Below are 18,540 nucleotides of genomic sequence, written 5' to 3' on the forward strand. Positions count from 1 at the left end.
TGCTCTCACACTCGTCGTGCTGCATGCTTTTCGTGAGGAGAGTTTTACACACAGTTAGCTAGAGTGCCACACACCTGAAACTCACCAACACAAGAGAAGTTTATTATTAAATCTACACAAGATGGGGAGAAAAAAAGATTTGAATGATCTTGGGAAGCGTGGACCAGGCAGAAAATCTAGAAAACAAGGAGAACCCGGAATGCCAGAACAGCTCACAATAATTGAAGGTTTGGCAATAACAAAATAATAAATATTATATTACAAATGGTTAAAACTTAAATTGAAGTTAAAATTAATTAAACTTTAAAATCGGTCCTACTACTTGCCCTCAACTCGCTGACTTGCCGTCAACTCGCCGTCAACTCATTTTCGTGCCGTCAACTCATTAAATTTACATCAAAAATCTATAAAAAGGGGGCACGGAAGTGTTAAGTCTGGGCTAAACTACATATTTCTCATGGTTTTCGGTACAAATTCATTCACAAAAACGACTTTGTGTTGATAAAAAAAAAGTACCAATCATTGACATCTTGGGCCAAGACTAATCATTGTGAAAAAGCAAGATGGCGGCCGACAGTTTTTCGGCTTCGTGAAAAAAATCAATTTTTATTCCGAAATATGACCTAAAACTTACGTGAATGCTCTTTGAGCTGATACTTTACAGTTCTATGCTTCTTTTGTGGATTTTAAATGTATATTGGAGGAGTTGACGGCGAGTTGACGGCGCAAGTGAGTTGACGGCGAGTTGACGGCAAGTAGTAGGACCCCAATTTTTACTTGTTTGTATTCGTTGTGTCATGACCATACAGATATGTCATATTGAAATGGTGTTTAGACTACTCGTCTGTCGGACAACTAGTTGCGATAACTTAACCCTCCTGCCGTCGGCAGGAGGGTTACGTTATCGCAACTATCGGACAACTAGCTCGATCGTCCGGAGACAACTCGGCGGGCGAGTCTGAGACAGACAACTTGACCGATGGGATAACTCAACGGGTTGTTTATTCAACCGTCAGACAACTCGACTTGGTCTAGGACAAGTCCACAGATAGCCTTGAGCATCGTGACGACGAGGGCCGGTCCCACTATATACCGACAACTCACGACCCCTCACGGCAACTCACGACCCCGGGTTGCATAATGGATTTAACTACATACATTGTTAACTATTTGGTGTGTAATGTACTTTTACAATTCCTGTTTCAATTTGTTTATTTTTTCATTAGATAAAGCTGATAAAACGAGACTTGGTCGGAGAGCTAGACAGAGGTAAATTATCAAATGTTTATATTAAATACTTTTAGGCGCCTTGTCAAAACTACCCATGCGTTCCTAAACAGACAAGCTGGACGGCAAATACCGGGTTGATAAGGACAGCGGACAGTCAGCGGATTAACGGTCATGTGCGTTGAAGCGTGGCGAAGTTTAATTATCTACATGTATCCATGCCGGGCGCTATTGTTGGTATAACAATAGCTGATACATAATAAAGGTGATGAATATCAGCCGGTTGGACGCGGACTGCCAACTCTCACCAGAATAATACATTTTCAACTCGTGATTAGCATTGTCCTGGAAGTGGATGCCTTGCAGAAAACACCAGTGTACGTTGGATGTGCCGGCCGACTCTCATGCGCATGTGATAATCGCTGTTCTGGCCCTGGACCTGCCCTGTTGCTACGGATTCTTTTGTTACTAAAGTCCGCAGAATTCTGCGGTAAGGTCACAGTCCCGAAAAGCTTGGAGGTTTTGACAAGGCACCTTAAAGTAAGCATTTCTTGATACTGTAATATTTGGCATGCCACAGTACACCAACCTCGGCAAATCAAGATTGAGGTGTTAATTATAAGCTGCATTATTATAAGCTGCAATTTATTTAACAAAGTTAAAGGGAAGGTACACGATTGGTAATTGTCAAAGACCAGTCTTCTCACTTGGTGTATCACATCATAACCATCAAATAACAAGCCTGTGAAAATTTGGGCTCAATTGGTCATCGAAGTTGCGAGAAAATAATGAAAGAAAAAACTCCCTTGTTGGACGAAATTGTGTGCTTTCAGATAAGAATAAAAGACTTCTAGCTAGAAGTCTTTTAATATTTTAGTGAGAAATAACCTCTTTCTCAAAAACTACGTTACTTCAGAGGGAGTTGTTTCCCACAATGTTTTAAACTATCAACAGCTCTCCAATGCTTGTTACCAAGTCAGTTTTTAAGTTAATATTTGTTTTGAGTAATTACCAAACGTGTACCTTCCCTTTAAGTAACACTAGTTGTAGTAACACTAGAGTCGTATTGATTTGTGTTCACGTAGAGCTGTCCGTAGGGTTGGTGGAAAGCAACAGCAGCAACAGAATACAGAACAAAAACCTCAACAAAATAGAGATCTAAAGAAGAAAGAAAAGCAGAAAACCAAAGCAGAGACAAAAGCACCTGTTATCAAGAAACCAGTGACAGAGTTAGACAGTGACGGCGAGGGCAGTAGTGTTGGATGGAGTGATGATGCAGAATGGAGCGATGATGGAGGATGGTTGGACGATGAGGCAGAAGAAGGAGAAGAAGAGAAAGATTCAGAAGAAGAGGAAGAAGACGAGGAAGAAGATGGAGAGGAAGGATCTGATGAGGGATCAGATGAAGGTATCAACATTTTAACCAAATTATCTCAGGCCTGATACTTCACGAAGGTGATTGCCTCCATGCCCCCTAGTCATTGTCTTGATGCCCTTGATTTGCTCCAGTAGAAATTTACAATTTCCTCATAGGGTGCCCTTCACATAGAAGAAAATGCCTTGGTGCTCTTGCTGTTTTAAAAACGAAGCATAAAGGCCTGTTATCTACAGTAATTAAAGGCAATGGACACTATTTGTAATTACTCAATACGATTGTTAGTATTGGAGGAAAGTGGGACTACTGTTTTTTTTTATTGGGATATGTGTACTGTATTTAATTTTTTCGCAAATGCAACACATGTACACTGTTATGTTTTTATGTAGCTTAGACGTGAAGGCACTAGACACTATTGGTAATTACTCAAGATAATTGTAGCATAAAAACTTACTTAGTAACAGGCAATGGAGAGCTGTTGTCATTGTGAGAAACGGCTCCCTCTGAAGTAACATAGTTTTTGAGAAAGAAGTAATTTTCCACGAATTTGGTTTTGAGACCTCAGATTTAGAATTTGAGGTCCTGAAATCAAGCATCAGAAAGCATGAGAAACAGCTCACTCTGAAGTATTAGAGTTTTTGAGAAAAGTAGTTTTCTCACTGAAATATTTGAATTGAATAAGAGACCTCAGCTGCTCAGGTCTCTTATTCAAGGCATCTGAAAACACAGTTGAGATACACCAAGTGAGAATACAGCCATCGATTTCACAAACCTCTTTCTAACTTAAGACTAATCTTTGGACTTAGTGTGATGAGTCCCAACCCTGCACTGTAGCATGCAGACCTTAAGATTCATCCTAAGTTAGGATGAGTTACTCGTTCTAACTCGAGATAAGACTAGTCCTAACTCTTTGTGAAATCGACGGCTGGTCTTTGACAGTTGCCAAAGGTGTCCAGTGCCTTTAATTTAAAACATAACAACCAGTAAGAGACTAGTAAAGACTGGTAAGATCCAATACAAATTCGGGTCAAAACTAAGATCAATAACAAATAATAAGAAAATTTTCATGATTCTACTTACTCCCAAACCCAATAGGAGATATTGAGTATGAATCTGATGATGATGCTGAAGAGGTTTCTGAAAATGATGAGGATGGGAGTTCAGAGGAGGAGCAGTTTGCCGACAGCGATGATGAGAAAGAAATAACGTCCAAAGGATTCACAGATGAGAACAAGGAGTGGCTGACACCAACCCCATCAAAGAAACCAAAGAAAGCAGATATGACAAAAAAGGGCAAAATACCAATGGATCTGCTTGAGGATGATGATGAAGACTCCGATGATGATGTGGTATGTTAGTTTTTGCTTACACTGGGTAGTGCAGATTCTTACCGCTGATTGTTGTCATAATCAAGTAATATTCTTTACATTAAAAAGATCTTTCAACACTGGTTGTCTTTTAGTTTGTTACATTAGTGTCTCTTTCTTTACTTTTATGTGGTTTTTTTTTCTAGCCTGGTGATGATTTTGGAGCAGGGTCCGACTCTGATGAAGAAGAAGATGAGAGTGATGACGAGGAAGCCAGTGAAGATGACGAGGAAGACGATAGTGAAGATGATGGGGATATGCTTCCCATTGAAAAAGCTTCGAAGAAGCTTGACAAAAAACTCAAGAAAGCAAAGTAAGTAGAAATCTTAAGATATTATTGAGTGCGTTTGATTAGCTTCCATGGGTCGACCCCGATCTGCCCCCGGTATGTTCAAATAGCTTTGATGTTATTCCAGGGGCTCACCCAGGTCAGCCCCAAGTGCCCTGCTTGAGAGGGTGAGTGAGTGTTCGATTAGCTCTTGTCAGGGGCTCACCGGAATGAACACCGCAGGATCGACACAGGGAAGCTAATCGAACGCACTAATTATTTTCATTATTTACTCACTTGGGGGCTGAGATTGTTTAGAGAATGAAGTAACCAATGACCGAGTAGTGATGTTCATGTACCAATGTCCGTATAAGTGTCCTTTATAGTAAGTTGAAGGAAGTGTCAAGCACCGAATTCAAACTCTGGTGTTTCTGATCAGCAGAGTGTGGGTTCGAATCCTGAGCCGTGACACTTGTGTCTTTATGCAAGACACTTAACCATTGCTTTGTCCTTCGGATGGGACGTAAAGCTGTTGGTTCCATGTGTTGTGTAACGCATCATAAAAGAATCCAGTGCACTTATCAAAAAGAGAAGGGTTCGCCCCGGTGTTTCTGGTTGTGGCTGCTTCATGCGCCGTAGCACCTTGTAAACCCTGATAAGTGCTACATAATTGGGTCTCAGAATCCATTACTGCAATAGCCTATTATTCTGAAAGTTTGTATATACTCAGCGCCTTGAGTACCTTGTTTGGTAGATACGTGCGCTATATAAGACTTCGATATTGTTATTATTTTTATTTATTAAAGTTGTTACATTGATTAATGTAAACTCATCATTGTTGTCACAACTCGTGCCAAGTGAGTTGTGGCCCTACCATACTTCTCCGACAAGTTCAGGGTATAGCAAGGTGGAGATGTTGTGGCCGAGCGGTTAAGAGTACCGCTACCAAACTCAAGCTCTAACCTGGGCCCAATTGCATACAGCTGCTAAGCACAAAAAATTGCTTAGCATGAAATTTCTCCCTTAATAAAAACAGGATTACCAACTGAATTTTTACGTGATTTTCAGGATAAGCAAACAACAGCTGAATACCAGAAACAAGCCATATGCAACAAATTAAAATTTTGTTGGTAATCCTGTTTTCATCAAGGAAGAAATTTCATGCTTAGCAAATTTTTGTGCTTACATAGCAGCTCTATGAAATTGGGCCCTGTTAGTTCGGGAGTCTTGACACTTGTGTCCATAAGCAAGAAACTTAACCACTGCTTGGTCCTTAAGCTGGGATGTAAAGCTGTAGGTCCCGTGTGTTGTTACAACAACTATCAACGCACGTAAAAGACCCCAGTACACACTTATCGTAAAGAGAAGGGGTTCGTCCCGGTGTGTCTGGCATTGTGACTATTTTCAATTATGAAGGCTGCACAAGAAAGGAAGAACGAGGGGGGGTTTCAAAAAAACATTCATAAATACCTAAGACTGTTTCGCTATTCCTATTGGTGGAGAGTGCGTCACGTGGGGGTGTTTAAACCTTTGATAATGACCAGTAAAAAGTGTTGAAACATGGGTGTGACATGCGAGCTTGCACCTGTGCTTATAAGACAGTGTTTTCATTCCTATTGGTCTAGAGCAACGGCTGGAACAGTTGTACCACATAACGCGATACGCACGACTCGCACAGCAATCTCCTTATAAGGAGTTGTTTACCCGAGGGCCTTACCATTTCCTAGCTGCAGGGGTGTTGTGTTGAAAGGAATCATTGAAGCAAGCCTCGTTGGGATTACTCCACTAGTTGAAAACCTCTTCACCACACATTGATTCCCTTGATTGTGACTCAAAAGTGAAACAAAGTACAACAAAGCAAAGTGCATCTTAAACAGGGAATCACTTCCGGTTTTCTCCTTCATTGTTTCTTACAATATTTGTGTTTTCCCTGTCAGGAAGCTAAGTGAAGCAGAGTTGAGAGCCCATACTGCACAGTTTGATATGTTTCATCTGCCAACTACAGAAGAGCTGGAACTAGAAAATATCCTTTTTAATGCGTGTTTCTGTAAATTAACAAGGCAAAGTATGCCCAAACTTTAGCTCAATAGACCAATCCATTAAGCTCCGCTCCATTGCGTATTGACCAATCACAACGCAACGAAGGTCTGACAAATAAGGTCCGACATGCGTGCACGTAGCTTGGTGCTCGCGGCAGGGTTGTGCAGAAAGGCATTGGAGAGCCCCACGTGTTCTTGCTAGAACTGGATCGGTGAATTGCAGTGCTACAGTAGTTCTTGTGCTGCCTAGTTAAGTACTGACTGACGGCAGTCATTGACGGCAGTCATTGGAAGGGAAACCATTCCATGTATTGTGGTGGGTGGTGCCTTGTCTGGAGTGTAACAGCATCACTGTATCTTTAGGACTGGACTCCAAACTGTTGGTTCTGTGCATTGTGTCATGCACATAAAGCGTCATGAGCGCCTGCCATGTTTGATACCGGTGCTATATAAGACTTTGATTATTATTATTATTATTATAAACTTATTGTGATAGACAAGGGGCTTCTTAAAAAATTGAAAAAATGTATTCTTTTAACTAAAGCCTGGTACATACTTCCTGCAAATGCGATATGAATTTTGAAGTCAACAATTCGCTCAAAATAATCTTTTGTCAGTTCACTTGTGCTCAACTCCTTCAAAACATTCATTGCAAAAACAGCCATGTGACGTCAAAATTGTTTTGTAAAATGTAAGTTTGAGCCATTAGGAATTGTGATTTTGCCTTTCATAAAGCAAACTTAATGCAAGGCTCTGGTTTTGGATTTGACCAGGGTCTACCGAGGTGGAAGGCACAAAAAAAAAACACTGAGCCAACCTGAATGCGTCAAATGGCTGATTACTATGTACTTTGAAGTGTGATTTTAGGATATATTTCTTTAATGACCAACACGCAGTCGGCCTTTGGACATGTCTCAGATCCACCAAAGAATAAAAGAAATCATGGAAGTTCTTGGGGATTTCAAGACAAGACGAGAGGATGACAGGTTAGTGAGCATGACTGAATGTGTCTTCATCATTGAATTTTTTTATTGCAGTTGTTTGACCATTGAGAAACTTCATACTTTGTAAGGAGACAACTAACATATGGCTGGATAACTCAGTTTGATAGAGTATCAGCACAGAAAGGCAGAGGTCGCAAGTTCAAATTCCATTCTATTCAAATTATCTATGTTCCCATCGTTGGATTATATGAACCCAGTTGGCATCTATGTTCCCATCGTTGGATTATATGAACCCAGTTGGCATCTATGTTCCCATCATTGATTTATATGAACCCAGTTGGTATCTATGTTCCCATCGTTGATTTATATGAACCCAGTCGGTAAAATAAAACAATACATCCCCTTTGGCTGCTTTCCCAAGTTGTATTGTAATAAGCCATTTGCGTGTTAGATTTGAATGTTGTCTGGTATAATGACGTGCTATGATCACAAGTCATCACTTAAGTTTGAATTCCTCAGACTACAGAGACAGTTGCTATGTCACATGATTCGGGTAAGCTTTTGCGTATTTACGTAAGAAATGGTGAACACCATACACAATTCTGAATGGATGTGTATGTCACAATGGTACTAGGGTCTGCTCATCCTGTTGGTTGCTATACAAAAGCTTGCCCCGAATCATGTGACATAGCAACTGTCCCTTTAGTCTGAGGAATTCAAATGTAAGCGGTAACTTGTGACTAAGCAAGTCATTGTACCAGACATCATTCAAATCTAACTCGCAAATGGCTAATTCCAGAGTTCTTGTTTTAATGGTTTACTAAACAGATTAGCTCCTTGAATGGATTTGTGCCCAAATAGTGTTTATCCAATATTTTTTTTTACCAAGGTTTATGTAAAGACAGGTTAAACTTCATTGTCATTCTTCTCTCTCCAGGTTGCTGTATTTTTGACCAGGCTTTGGTCGATGATAGCAGTCACAAAAAAACTTCCAACAATCTAATGTGCTTCAGAAACATGATTGTCATTATCAATGAGAAGACATCTCTATATGGGCGTCACAACTATGTTTCATTGAGAAAACAGATTATAGACCTTTATCACGGCGTGGTCATCTTGATTTTACTCCATTCCAACTCATTGAAACCAAACTGAGGCTGAACGAAATAATAGTCTGGTGCCATGTTTGCGCATTGAATGTTAGCATTCATTACTGTTATGGAAACAGGTAACATGACCGAGATGGTGACAGCGTGATTATAGACCTTTATCACGGTGTGGCCATCTTGATTTTACTCCATTCCAACTCATTGTAACCAAACTGAGGCTGGACGAAATAATAGTCTGGTGCCATGTTTGCGCCATTCATTACTTTTATTGGACACAGGGAAATAGGGAACATGACCAAGATGGCGAAAGCGCAATAAAGGTCTATAAGTGGCTGACATAAGTTTGGGTTTTTGTTGACTGAAAATAATTCCATACGGGGAACAAGAAAACAAAATTTATTGCTGAAGTGAATGTGTTAATCCTTGGTTGATATCTTTGTGCACATGTTTTGTGTTTCTGCAGGTCTCGTGTGGATTATTTATCTCTTTTGAAGCAGGATATGATGTTGTACTACAGCTATAATGAGTTCCTACTGGATAAAGTCATGGATATCTTCCCAATGACTGAGGTATAAGTTTATAGTTGTCATTATGTAAAATTGAGAATAATAGTTTGGGAGGCTAATCATCCTTCAAGGGTCTAGAGGTACTATGTAGGACACAAAACATAATGTCCACATATTTACATCATATTCACACAGTTTGAAGATAATGCTGGTAGTTCCCTTGAATTATTACTTGCTGAGGTGCTGTAGTTTTTGAGAAATGCGTAAGACAAGTCACACAAATTATTTTTGTCTCAAGGGATGAAAATTATTTAGCTTGTAAAATGTTTTTTGTGACTTTGTGTTACTCATTTCTCAAAAACTACAGCACCTCGTCGAGTATGTTTTCAGGGAAGCTTTCTACGACCATTATGTTGAGTCTGTGTAAGTTTAAGGTCAATCTGTGGACATTGTGTTTTGTGTAAGAAGTACCCAAATTCTTAAATCTGCAACTGACAAGCTGAGTTGTGAAGACCACTTCTACAATGTGTTTTGAGCCTTAGCAGTCCTCAATCCTCAGCAATCTGATCAGGACCCAATTTCATAGAGCTGCTAAGCACACAAATTTGCTTAGCATGAAATTTTTTCCTTGATAAAAAACAGGATTACCAACCAAATTTACATTTGTTGCACAATGCTTGTTACTGGTATTTAGCTGTTGCTTGCTTATTCATAAAATCACGTGGAAATTTGGTTGGTAATCCTGTTTATGTCAAGGAAGAAATTTCATGCTTAGCAAATTTTTGTGCTTACAGGCTTTATGAAATTGGGCCCTTAAATTAGGAGGATTTGGGATTTGGGATCAAGAAGAATTTCAGTAATTTGTGTTCCATCATAATTGTATGACCTAGTTTTGAAAATTTGTGGAAATGTCTTAATGGATATAAATGTGAATTGAAAACTGAAAATGATTTTTCTTGTTTTAGTTGGTTGAGTTTCTTGAAGCTAATGAGGTGCAACGTCCAGTCACGATAAGAACAAACACACTGAAGACGAGAAGAAGAGATCTGGCACAGGTAGGAAATGAAGTAGCTGTAGAATATACCCAAAACATTGTGTACTTAAATGTTTCCTTTAAATATAATAGGCATCTGACCTTTACATAAATTCAATATCTGTGACCCTTCTAAAACCTCGGCTTGGGCTCCAGCTCAGGCTTAGGTTCCGAGCGCTAGGTACGCAGCTCGGCCTTTAATTTCCATTTGATGCACATTGCCTGTTACTGGTATTCAGCTGTTGTTTGCTTATCCTGAAAATCACGTGGAAATTTGGTTGGAAATCCAGTTTTTATGAAGGCCAAAATTTCATGCTAATCAAATTTTTGTGCTTAGCAGCTCTATGAAATTGGGGCCTGAGGCACTGCTGGACACTTCTGGTAATTACTCAAAATAATTGTAAGCATAAAAACTTATTTGGTAACCTGGTAACGAGCAATGAAGAGCTGTTGATATTAAACACATTGTGAGAATTGGCTCCCTCTGAACCTACCGTTCTTTTGAGAAAGAAGTTATTTCTCACAAAATATTTGAATTGAATTTGAGACCTCAGCTGAGGTCAAGCATCTGAAAGCACACAACTTGTGCAACAAGGTCGCGTTTTTATTTATTTAATCTTTTGCAACTCTGACGACCAATTGAGCTCAGATTTTCACAGGTTTATTATTTTATGCATATGTTGAGATACACCAAGTGAGAAGACTGGTCTTTGACACTTACCAAAGGTGTCCAGTGTCTTTAATTACCCTTCATCTAACGGCGCTCTGCCTGTGAGGCAGGTACAAGTGGATATTGGAAATTGCACCTTAAACACTAATTGTGCCAAGAACTTAATTGTTGTCCTTGTTCTCATTAACAGGCTTTAATAAACAGGGGTGTGAACCTTGACCCCTTGGCTAAGTGGTCAAAGGTCGGACTGGTCGTCTTTGATTCTTCAGTACCAATTGGTAAGTCATAATGGTGGATGGATTTCAAATTACATGGATTGAGCTGTAAAGGCAGTGGACACTATTGGTAATGACTCAAAATAATTATTAGCATAAAACCTTTCCTGTTAACGAGTAATGGGAAGAGGTTGATGGTATACAACATTGTGAGAAACGGCTCCCTCTGAAGTGCCATAGTTTTCGAGAAAGAAGTAATTTTCCACTAATTTGATTTCGAGACCTCGGATTTAGAACTTGAGGTCTCGAAATCAACCATCTAAACGCACACAACTTCCTGTAACAAGGGTGTTTCTTCTTTCATTATTATCTCGCAACCTTGATGACCGTTTGAGCGCAAATTTTCACAGGTTTGTTATTTTATGCATATGTTGAGGTACACCAAGTGACAAGACTGGTCTTTGACAATTACCAATAGTGTCCACTGTCTTGATAAGGATACGCTGGCAAAGGAATTTGAATAGCTTTGGCAAGATACAAACAGGAAACACTATAAGCTCGGTTCATACTCCCTGTGAATGCGAAAGCGATACGAATGTTGACGTCACAAATTCGCTACGAATAATTCGCAGCAGTTGAGTTGTTCTCAACTATCTTGCGAATGTCGCAGCTGAAACAGAGTTGTGATGTAAACAATTTAGTTTGTCAGTTTGTGAAGTAAAAAGTGCAGTTGGTGAAGTAATAGCCACTTTTTACATCATTGAAATAGTTAATGGTGTAAAATAATTATTCTGATATCGTTTACCTCATCAAACTTTGATCCAGCTTAGAACAAATTTCTTATAATTGGGTCTCAGAATTCTTTATCTTTCTTTGTATATACTCAGCGCCTTGAGTACCTTGTTTGGTAGATATGTGCGCTATATAAGACTTCGATATTATTATTATTATATAAGCTTGACATGCCTTATATAAGCTTTGCAAAAATTTTGTTCAACTACAATAACGTGAGATAAGCCTAGTTACTGGATTAATGGGGTGCCCCAATTCGAACAGCGTAAATGGGTGACGCGCGCTCACTTGACGTTACATGAACATTCTTATATTATTTAGTGTTTCAGCTCTATCTTTTTTAGGAGTCACTCACAGGTCTTCAGAACTTCAGAACAAAATTCAGGCATGAAATCTGTAAAGTATAATTTGAAAATATTAGGAATGCTGTTGAGGGTCACCCATTCTCCCTTGTTATTATTGTTATTGTTAATTTGGCGTGTCTTGGCCGAGCGGATAAGAGCTCAACCTCTGGTGCTTCTGTTCAGCAGAGTGTGGGTTTGAATCCCGGTCACAACACTTGTATCCTTGAGCAAGACACTTAACTATAATTGCTTCTCTCCATCCAGGGGTAAATGGGTACCTGTGAGGGCAGAGTTGGTTCTTGTGATTGATTAGCTTAGTGCGCTACATATTTGGCAGCACAGGATGTTTACTCCCCAAGGAGCTGAGATGGTTTAAGGAATGATTTAAGGCCCAGTGACCAGGGGTATTAATGTTGAAGCGCCATGAGCGTCACTGTGTGACAGACCTGAGCGCTATAGACCATGTGAACTTTGTTTAAAATAAGTGTGACCTTGTACATTCTTTGGGTATTCTGGCAGGCAAGATACTGCACAGGTCATATGGGAAAGTTGACATTTCCAAGAGTTATGAAAGTTAAAGCTTTTGAGACAAGTTTTGAGATGCATCCCCTTTCATCATATCAAAAGTTGATAAGAATTAGACAGTTCAATCTTCATAAAATATAAGATTTTATGTTTCCTTCCATTAGGCTGTGTATAAATCGTGCCTGCAGGAAGTCGCAGGTCACATCGTCTACATAAGAAGCAACTTTTATTATTGTTATTATTATTTACAGGTGCAACCCCTGAGTATTTAGCCGGCCATTACATGCTTCAAGGAGCCTCTAGTTTCCTTCCAGTCATGGCCTTAGCTCCTCAAGAAAATGAGAAGGTACTAGATATGTGTGCAGCGCCCGGTGGAAAATCAACTTATATTGGTAAGTAATACTCTCCAGGGCCCAATTTCATAGAGCTGCTAAGCACTCAAATTTGCTTAGCATGAAATTTCTTCCTTGATAAAAACAAGATTACCAACCAAATTTCCATATGTTGCATATTGCTTGTTACTGGTATTCAGCTGTTGTTTGCTTATCCTGAAAATCAGGTGGAAATTTGGTTGGTAATCCTGTCTTTATCATGGAAGAAATTTCATGCTAACCAAATGTTAGTGCTTAGCAGCTCTATGAAATTGGGCCCTGATAAGCGCAGGCTAGTCAAAATATTGGAAATGATTGTATCTCAAGATAGTTAAAGTCTCCTCGATCCAATAAGCAAGAGTTTGCAGATTTTTTTCATCAACTGCCAGATACATATGTTGTAGATAACAGCAGAGGCTGGTTTTTTAGTTGCTAAGTTAAGTGTGATGTCACAGTCTGACAGTAGAAATCAATATGGTAATATTAACAATTTGTCTTACGCTGAGGTTTATTGCTTTAGTGAAATCAGCCCCTGGACAAGTTTTGATTCTCCCGACTTCCAATTAAATTTTAGAAACAAACTGTTAGAAAGTGATTGGAAATATTCACAATATACCTTGGGAAATAAAAACTAATACCTCTATCACCTAAAACTCTTCAACATGTTTCTCCATGTGTAAAAACACCTGCAACTCTATCATGTGAGAGTTTCCCAGCCACAACTATACTTTTGTGGGTGAAAACATTGTTCATGAAATACTGTCTTCACATGCCCAGAACAACTACTCAATTTATGTGGCGCACATGTATTGCTGGTATGGAATTTTGGACCTTTGAACTTTTGGAGGTGTAAAACAACATTTCTTATGGGCACTGTACATGTGTTATTTTTAGACCATCGTAATATTGAGATTGCGCTCTGTTTTTGACTGTTTGATGCATTTTAATCGCCTGTGAAATACTCAAGATACAACTTGCCAAACTTCTCAGGCTGTTTGGAGCGGTTTGAGAAGTTACTGCGAGGCGGTTAAACACAATTGGGTCAATTTAAATTGCATTTTTGACCTTTCTTTACAGCCGCACTGATGAAGAACACTGGACTGCTTTTTGCAAATGATGCAAACAAAGATCGTGTTAAAGCTGTTGTTGGTAACTTACACAGATGCGGTGTCACTAACTCAGTTGTGTCCAATGAAGATGGACGATCATTCCCAAAGGTAAGCATGACGCCATTAAACCAAATGACAATATCATATATAAGATTTGAGGCATTGATACAGCAACCTGTTTAGCTACATGCCATGAGCTGTCTATTTTTATTAATAAACAATATTGCCTTGATCAATGCGCTAAAATGCTAGGTGCGGCACGCAATGGGCTGCATATTACATTTTGGCTTGAAGTTACTGCAGAAAGGTTACAGGCTCCTCTAAATCTTCAAATCAAGCTTTTTAACCTAGACCCTAGTTTTGTTGGATTTTGTCAAATCATTGTGCTTTTTGTCCCCTACTTTGTTTATTTTCTTTCTTCACTTGCACCTTCACTTGCACCTTACGTACATGTTTAGTCAAATCTTGTGATGCAAAGGGATCACCTTACTCTAGACCTTGCTCAAGCCTCCTCTAATGCTGACACTTTCTGCTAATTTGTTCTCTCTTCTTTTACAGCCAGATATTAATAAGTTTATTCTTTGTGTTTCAGATCATTGGTGGATTTGATCGTGTCTTATTAGATGCTCCATGTAGTGGAACTGGTGTCATCTCAAAGGATGAATCCGTTAAAGCTAATAAGGATTTCCAAGACATCCAGAAGTGTGTCTTTCTCCAGAAGCAGTTGATTTTAGCTGCTATAGACTCCATTGATGCCAAGTCTTCAACTGGAGGCTATTTGGTCTACTCAACATGCTCAATATTAGTAAGTGAATCGTGTAATATCTGGTGGTTCATAAGGGATGTGGGTTTGAATCCCAGTCGTGACACGTGTGTCCTTGATGTTAGACACTTAACCATTGCTTCTCGCCACCCAGGAGTAAAATGGGTACCTGTGAGTGCAGAGATGGTTTATGGGAGTGATTAGCTTGGAGCACGGGAACTCGCAGCACTGGCTGCATACTCCCAGGGAGCTGAGATGGTTCAAGGAATGATTTAAGGCTTAGTGACCAGGGGTAATATTGTTGAAAGCGCTTTGAGAAGCCTTTCGGGCTGTGACAAAGCGCTATATAAAATCAATTATTAAATTATTTATTAATAAATACTTTGGACAGTTTCCAGTCTCTGATTAGTCAAAACCCGACCACGTGGGCATGTATTGACGGATGATAAAGGACCGACTTTTGAAAATAGCGAATAAATGGCCCCTGTTTATTTCAGTAAAAAGGGCATTTATTAATGGGAATCGGCGAGGTCCGTTAACAGCGCCAGCCACCAACCAAGGTCATTACCACTCAGCGAAGACCGGGTCCTCGCACTGTTATCCCCTAATTATTTATTACTTCACTGTGTAGGTTGGAAACTAGGGCTAGTATTAATACAAGCAGTATATCTTGACTTCCTCTAGCACAGATTGTCCTTATCAGTGATTGTCGTTATCAGTAATGGTCGTATAGACGCATACATGCGCATCGCCATGTTGGGGGTCAAAATGTGCACAAAAGGATGGTACACATGTTAACGCACCAATGCGCATGTAAACAGGTGTACTATCCTTTAGTGCATGTTTTGACCCCCAACATGGCAGACAGGAGAGGCTCATGTATCTGCCCTGCGCATTGTGCGTTGGGTCTATGTCAGTGATTATATCACAAAAAGATCTTTAAAAACCTACTAATCAATGGTATCCAAGCTGTCTGGATTTCTAACTAATTAAGTTTTCTCTAATCAAATATTGTTATGTCCTGAATTTAAAAGCATGATACTGATTTTTGTTTCGTAGGTTGAGGAGAATGAATGTGTGATAGACTACGCCTTAAAGAAACGTTGTGTCAAGTTGGTACCAACTGGTTTGGACTTTGGACGGGAGGGTTTCACGAGGTGAGTGTTTGATTACTCTAGTCCACACATCCAACACCAAGCTTAAAGGCACTGAACACTATTGGTTGTTACTCAAAATAATTGTTAGCATCAAAACTTACTTGGTAACAAGCAATGGAGAGCTGTTGATAGCTTAAAACATTGTAAGATTTGGCTCCCTCTGAAGTAACGTAGCTTTTGAGAAAGAAGTAATTTCTGACTAAAATACTTGAATAATTGAATAAGAGACCACAGCGGAGGTCTCAAATTCAAGTATCTGCAACCACACAACGTGTGCGACGAGGGTGTTTTTTTTCTCTTCAATCATTCTCTCTCAACTTTGACAACCAATTGAGTTCAAATTTTCAAGCCACACTCGGCTGAACACCAGAGCTTGAGTTCGGTGCTCTTATCCGCTCGGCCACCACACCCCACATTACTTGAACATGCATTAAAGCATATGATGCCCATAGCAACAACCACAACCACATCCATCGATTCAGATACAGCCTTATACATGTATTCAGCTGTCTAATATTTAAAGGCACTGGACACCTTTGGTAATTGTCAAAGACCAGTCTTCTCACTTGGTGTATCCCAGCATATGCCAAATAACAAACCTGTGAAAATTTGAACTCAATTGGTCATCGAAGTTGCGAGAGAATAATGGAAGAAAAAAACACCCTTGTCGCACAAAATGTGTTCTTTCAGATGGCTTGAATTTAAGGCCTTAGCTGAGGTCTCGATTTCAATTCAAATATTTAAGTGAGAAATTGCTTCTTTCTCAAAAGCTAAGTTACTTCAGAGGGAGCCGTTTCTCTCAATGTTTTTTTTACTATCAGCAGCCCTCCATTGCTCATTACCAAGTAAGTTTTTATGCTAAAAATTATTTGGAGTACTTAACCAAAAGTGTCCAGTACTTTTAATTATACAAATATATACGACTTGATATCAGTATAATGCAATGAGTGTTTTTTTCCTTCAGATTTCGTGAGCGGCATTTCCACCCTTCTTTGAAGTCCACTCGTCGTTTTTATCCACACACTCACAACATGGATGGATTCTTTGTGGCCAAACTGAAAAAATACTCCAACAAAATCCCAGACAAACGTAAGTTTCAATTTTTAGTGTTTGTTAAAGAAATTCCAAAAAGGGTTTCAATTTCTGTTCGCATGTTTCGTTCTTGCTTTGATTTCTTCCTCTTGAAGGTTGATTGTTGGTGAAATATTTTTATGATAGATTTTGGAAATTACTAAAATATGAATGGGCTCACCGGTCAAACTACACAAAACCTTGCAGGAAAATTCATGGATAATTTACAATTGAGATAATCTACAAAATGACTTCTGGTGGGTAAAGAAAAAAAAAAAAAATCCCCTCCTCCCCCCCCAAAAAAAAATAACAATCAAATAAATAAAAATTGGGAAAGAAAAACACACGCCAGTGTGTACACCCCTGCGACCATGGACCTCCTATTGTCCCTCTTTTGTTTATATCCCAAATTTTTTGCAACAGCTCCCATTGTTTTTTTACACGTTTTCCAGCTGTGGACCTTGCCCAAACCGTGGAATCTATTTCCTCTTTTCCTATAAGTTCCTGGTTTGAATATTCCTACTCAATACACACACAAGAGTGTATACGCCTGCAATCATGAACCTCCTATTGTCCCTCTTTTGTTTATACTTTTTTTTTTTTTGCAACAGCCCCCCATTGGTTTTGTACACATTTTCCAACTATGGACCATCAATAACATTTGTGGAGTAAAATTTTGTTGTAGTGTCTTAAATATTTGTTATTCTTTTCATATTAATCTTGTTGATGAATAGAAGGCAATGATGTGAAGGAAGAAGATGCTGAAAAAGAAGCAGGTAAATCCACAGCTAACGGAGAGGATAAGGAAGAGGAAGAGGCTGTTGAAAGCCCAGAGGAGGACAAGGAGTCTTCACCAGAGCAGCAATCTAAAGTACAACACACTGCAGTCCATAAGAAAAACAGGTTCTTTGCTCGCAAGAAACGGAAAGTAACATCAGGGGGGTCAGCCGAAAACGCCAAACCTGAAGGGAAGGGAAAACCAAAACACAAGAAAGCTAAGGGAACATCGAAAATAGCGAAGTCGGACTCCGCTGGTAAATCTACTGGAAAATCACCAGCTGGAAAAGATGGCAAAGCTGAAGCTTCATTTGCCAAAAAGAAGAGGGGTAAAGTGTCTCAGACTTCCGTTCCAAAGCCAAAGAGTTTTGGTGATAAAGTTAAAGGAGAGGCCAAGAAACGACGCGGTGATACCTCAGGGTCATCAGGAGGTGGGAAGAAGAGAAAAGACACTCGTTGATTATCCATTGTAACTCAACCAGTAATGTTTGATGTTAAAGGCACTGGAGACTATTGGTTGCGAGAGAATAATGGACGAAAAACACCCCTGTCGCACAAGTTTTGTGCTTTTAGATGCTTGATTTCGAGACCTCAGCTGGGGTCTTGAATTCAATTCAAATATTGAAGTGAGAACTACTTTTTTCTCAAAAACTATTTTTATTTCAGAAGGAGGCGTTTCTTACAGTGTTTTATACTATCAACAGCTCTCCATTGCTCGTTACAAAGTAATGTTTTTATGCTAACAATTATTTTGAGTAATTACCTATAGTGTCCAGTGTCTTTACGGTTAGAGACTTCTTATTTCCCCCTATTTCTTATAAAGACGTTTCCTATCATAAAACGATCACAAAAGGTGAACTTGGACGAGGATCAGCTCT

General features: G+C 39.4%; 1 protein-coding gene across 1 annotated transcript; it reads left to right on the plus strand.

Moving 5' to 3' along the window:
• The first annotated feature begins 5 nt into the window (after positions 1 to 5).
• On the plus strand, positions 6 to 18,225 carry LOC117302309 (25S rRNA (cytosine-C(5))-methyltransferase nop2-like). The gene is made up of 16 exons (XM_033786202.1): positions 6 to 227; positions 1,227 to 1,269; positions 2,313 to 2,635; positions 3,698 to 3,951; positions 4,116 to 4,282; positions 6,175 to 6,260; positions 7,169 to 7,262; positions 8,793 to 8,898; positions 9,801 to 9,890; positions 10,729 to 10,816; positions 12,666 to 12,806; positions 13,863 to 14,002; positions 14,487 to 14,699; positions 15,717 to 15,814; positions 16,779 to 16,903; positions 17,620 to 18,225. Exons 1-16 carry the CDS (start codon positions 122 to 124, stop codon positions 18,120 to 18,122), a joined length of 2,577 nt encoding a protein of 858 aa, XP_033642093.1. The 5' UTR covers positions 6 to 121; the 3' UTR covers positions 18,123 to 18,225.
• Positions 18,226 to 18,540: the final 315 nt, after the last annotated feature.

This window comes from Asterias rubens, chromosome 18 (assembly GCF_902459465.1).
Source record: "Asterias rubens chromosome 18, eAstRub1.3, whole genome shotgun sequence".
NCBI classification, from domain to species: Eukaryota; Metazoa; Echinodermata; class Asteroidea; order Forcipulatida; family Asteriidae; genus Asterias; species Asterias rubens.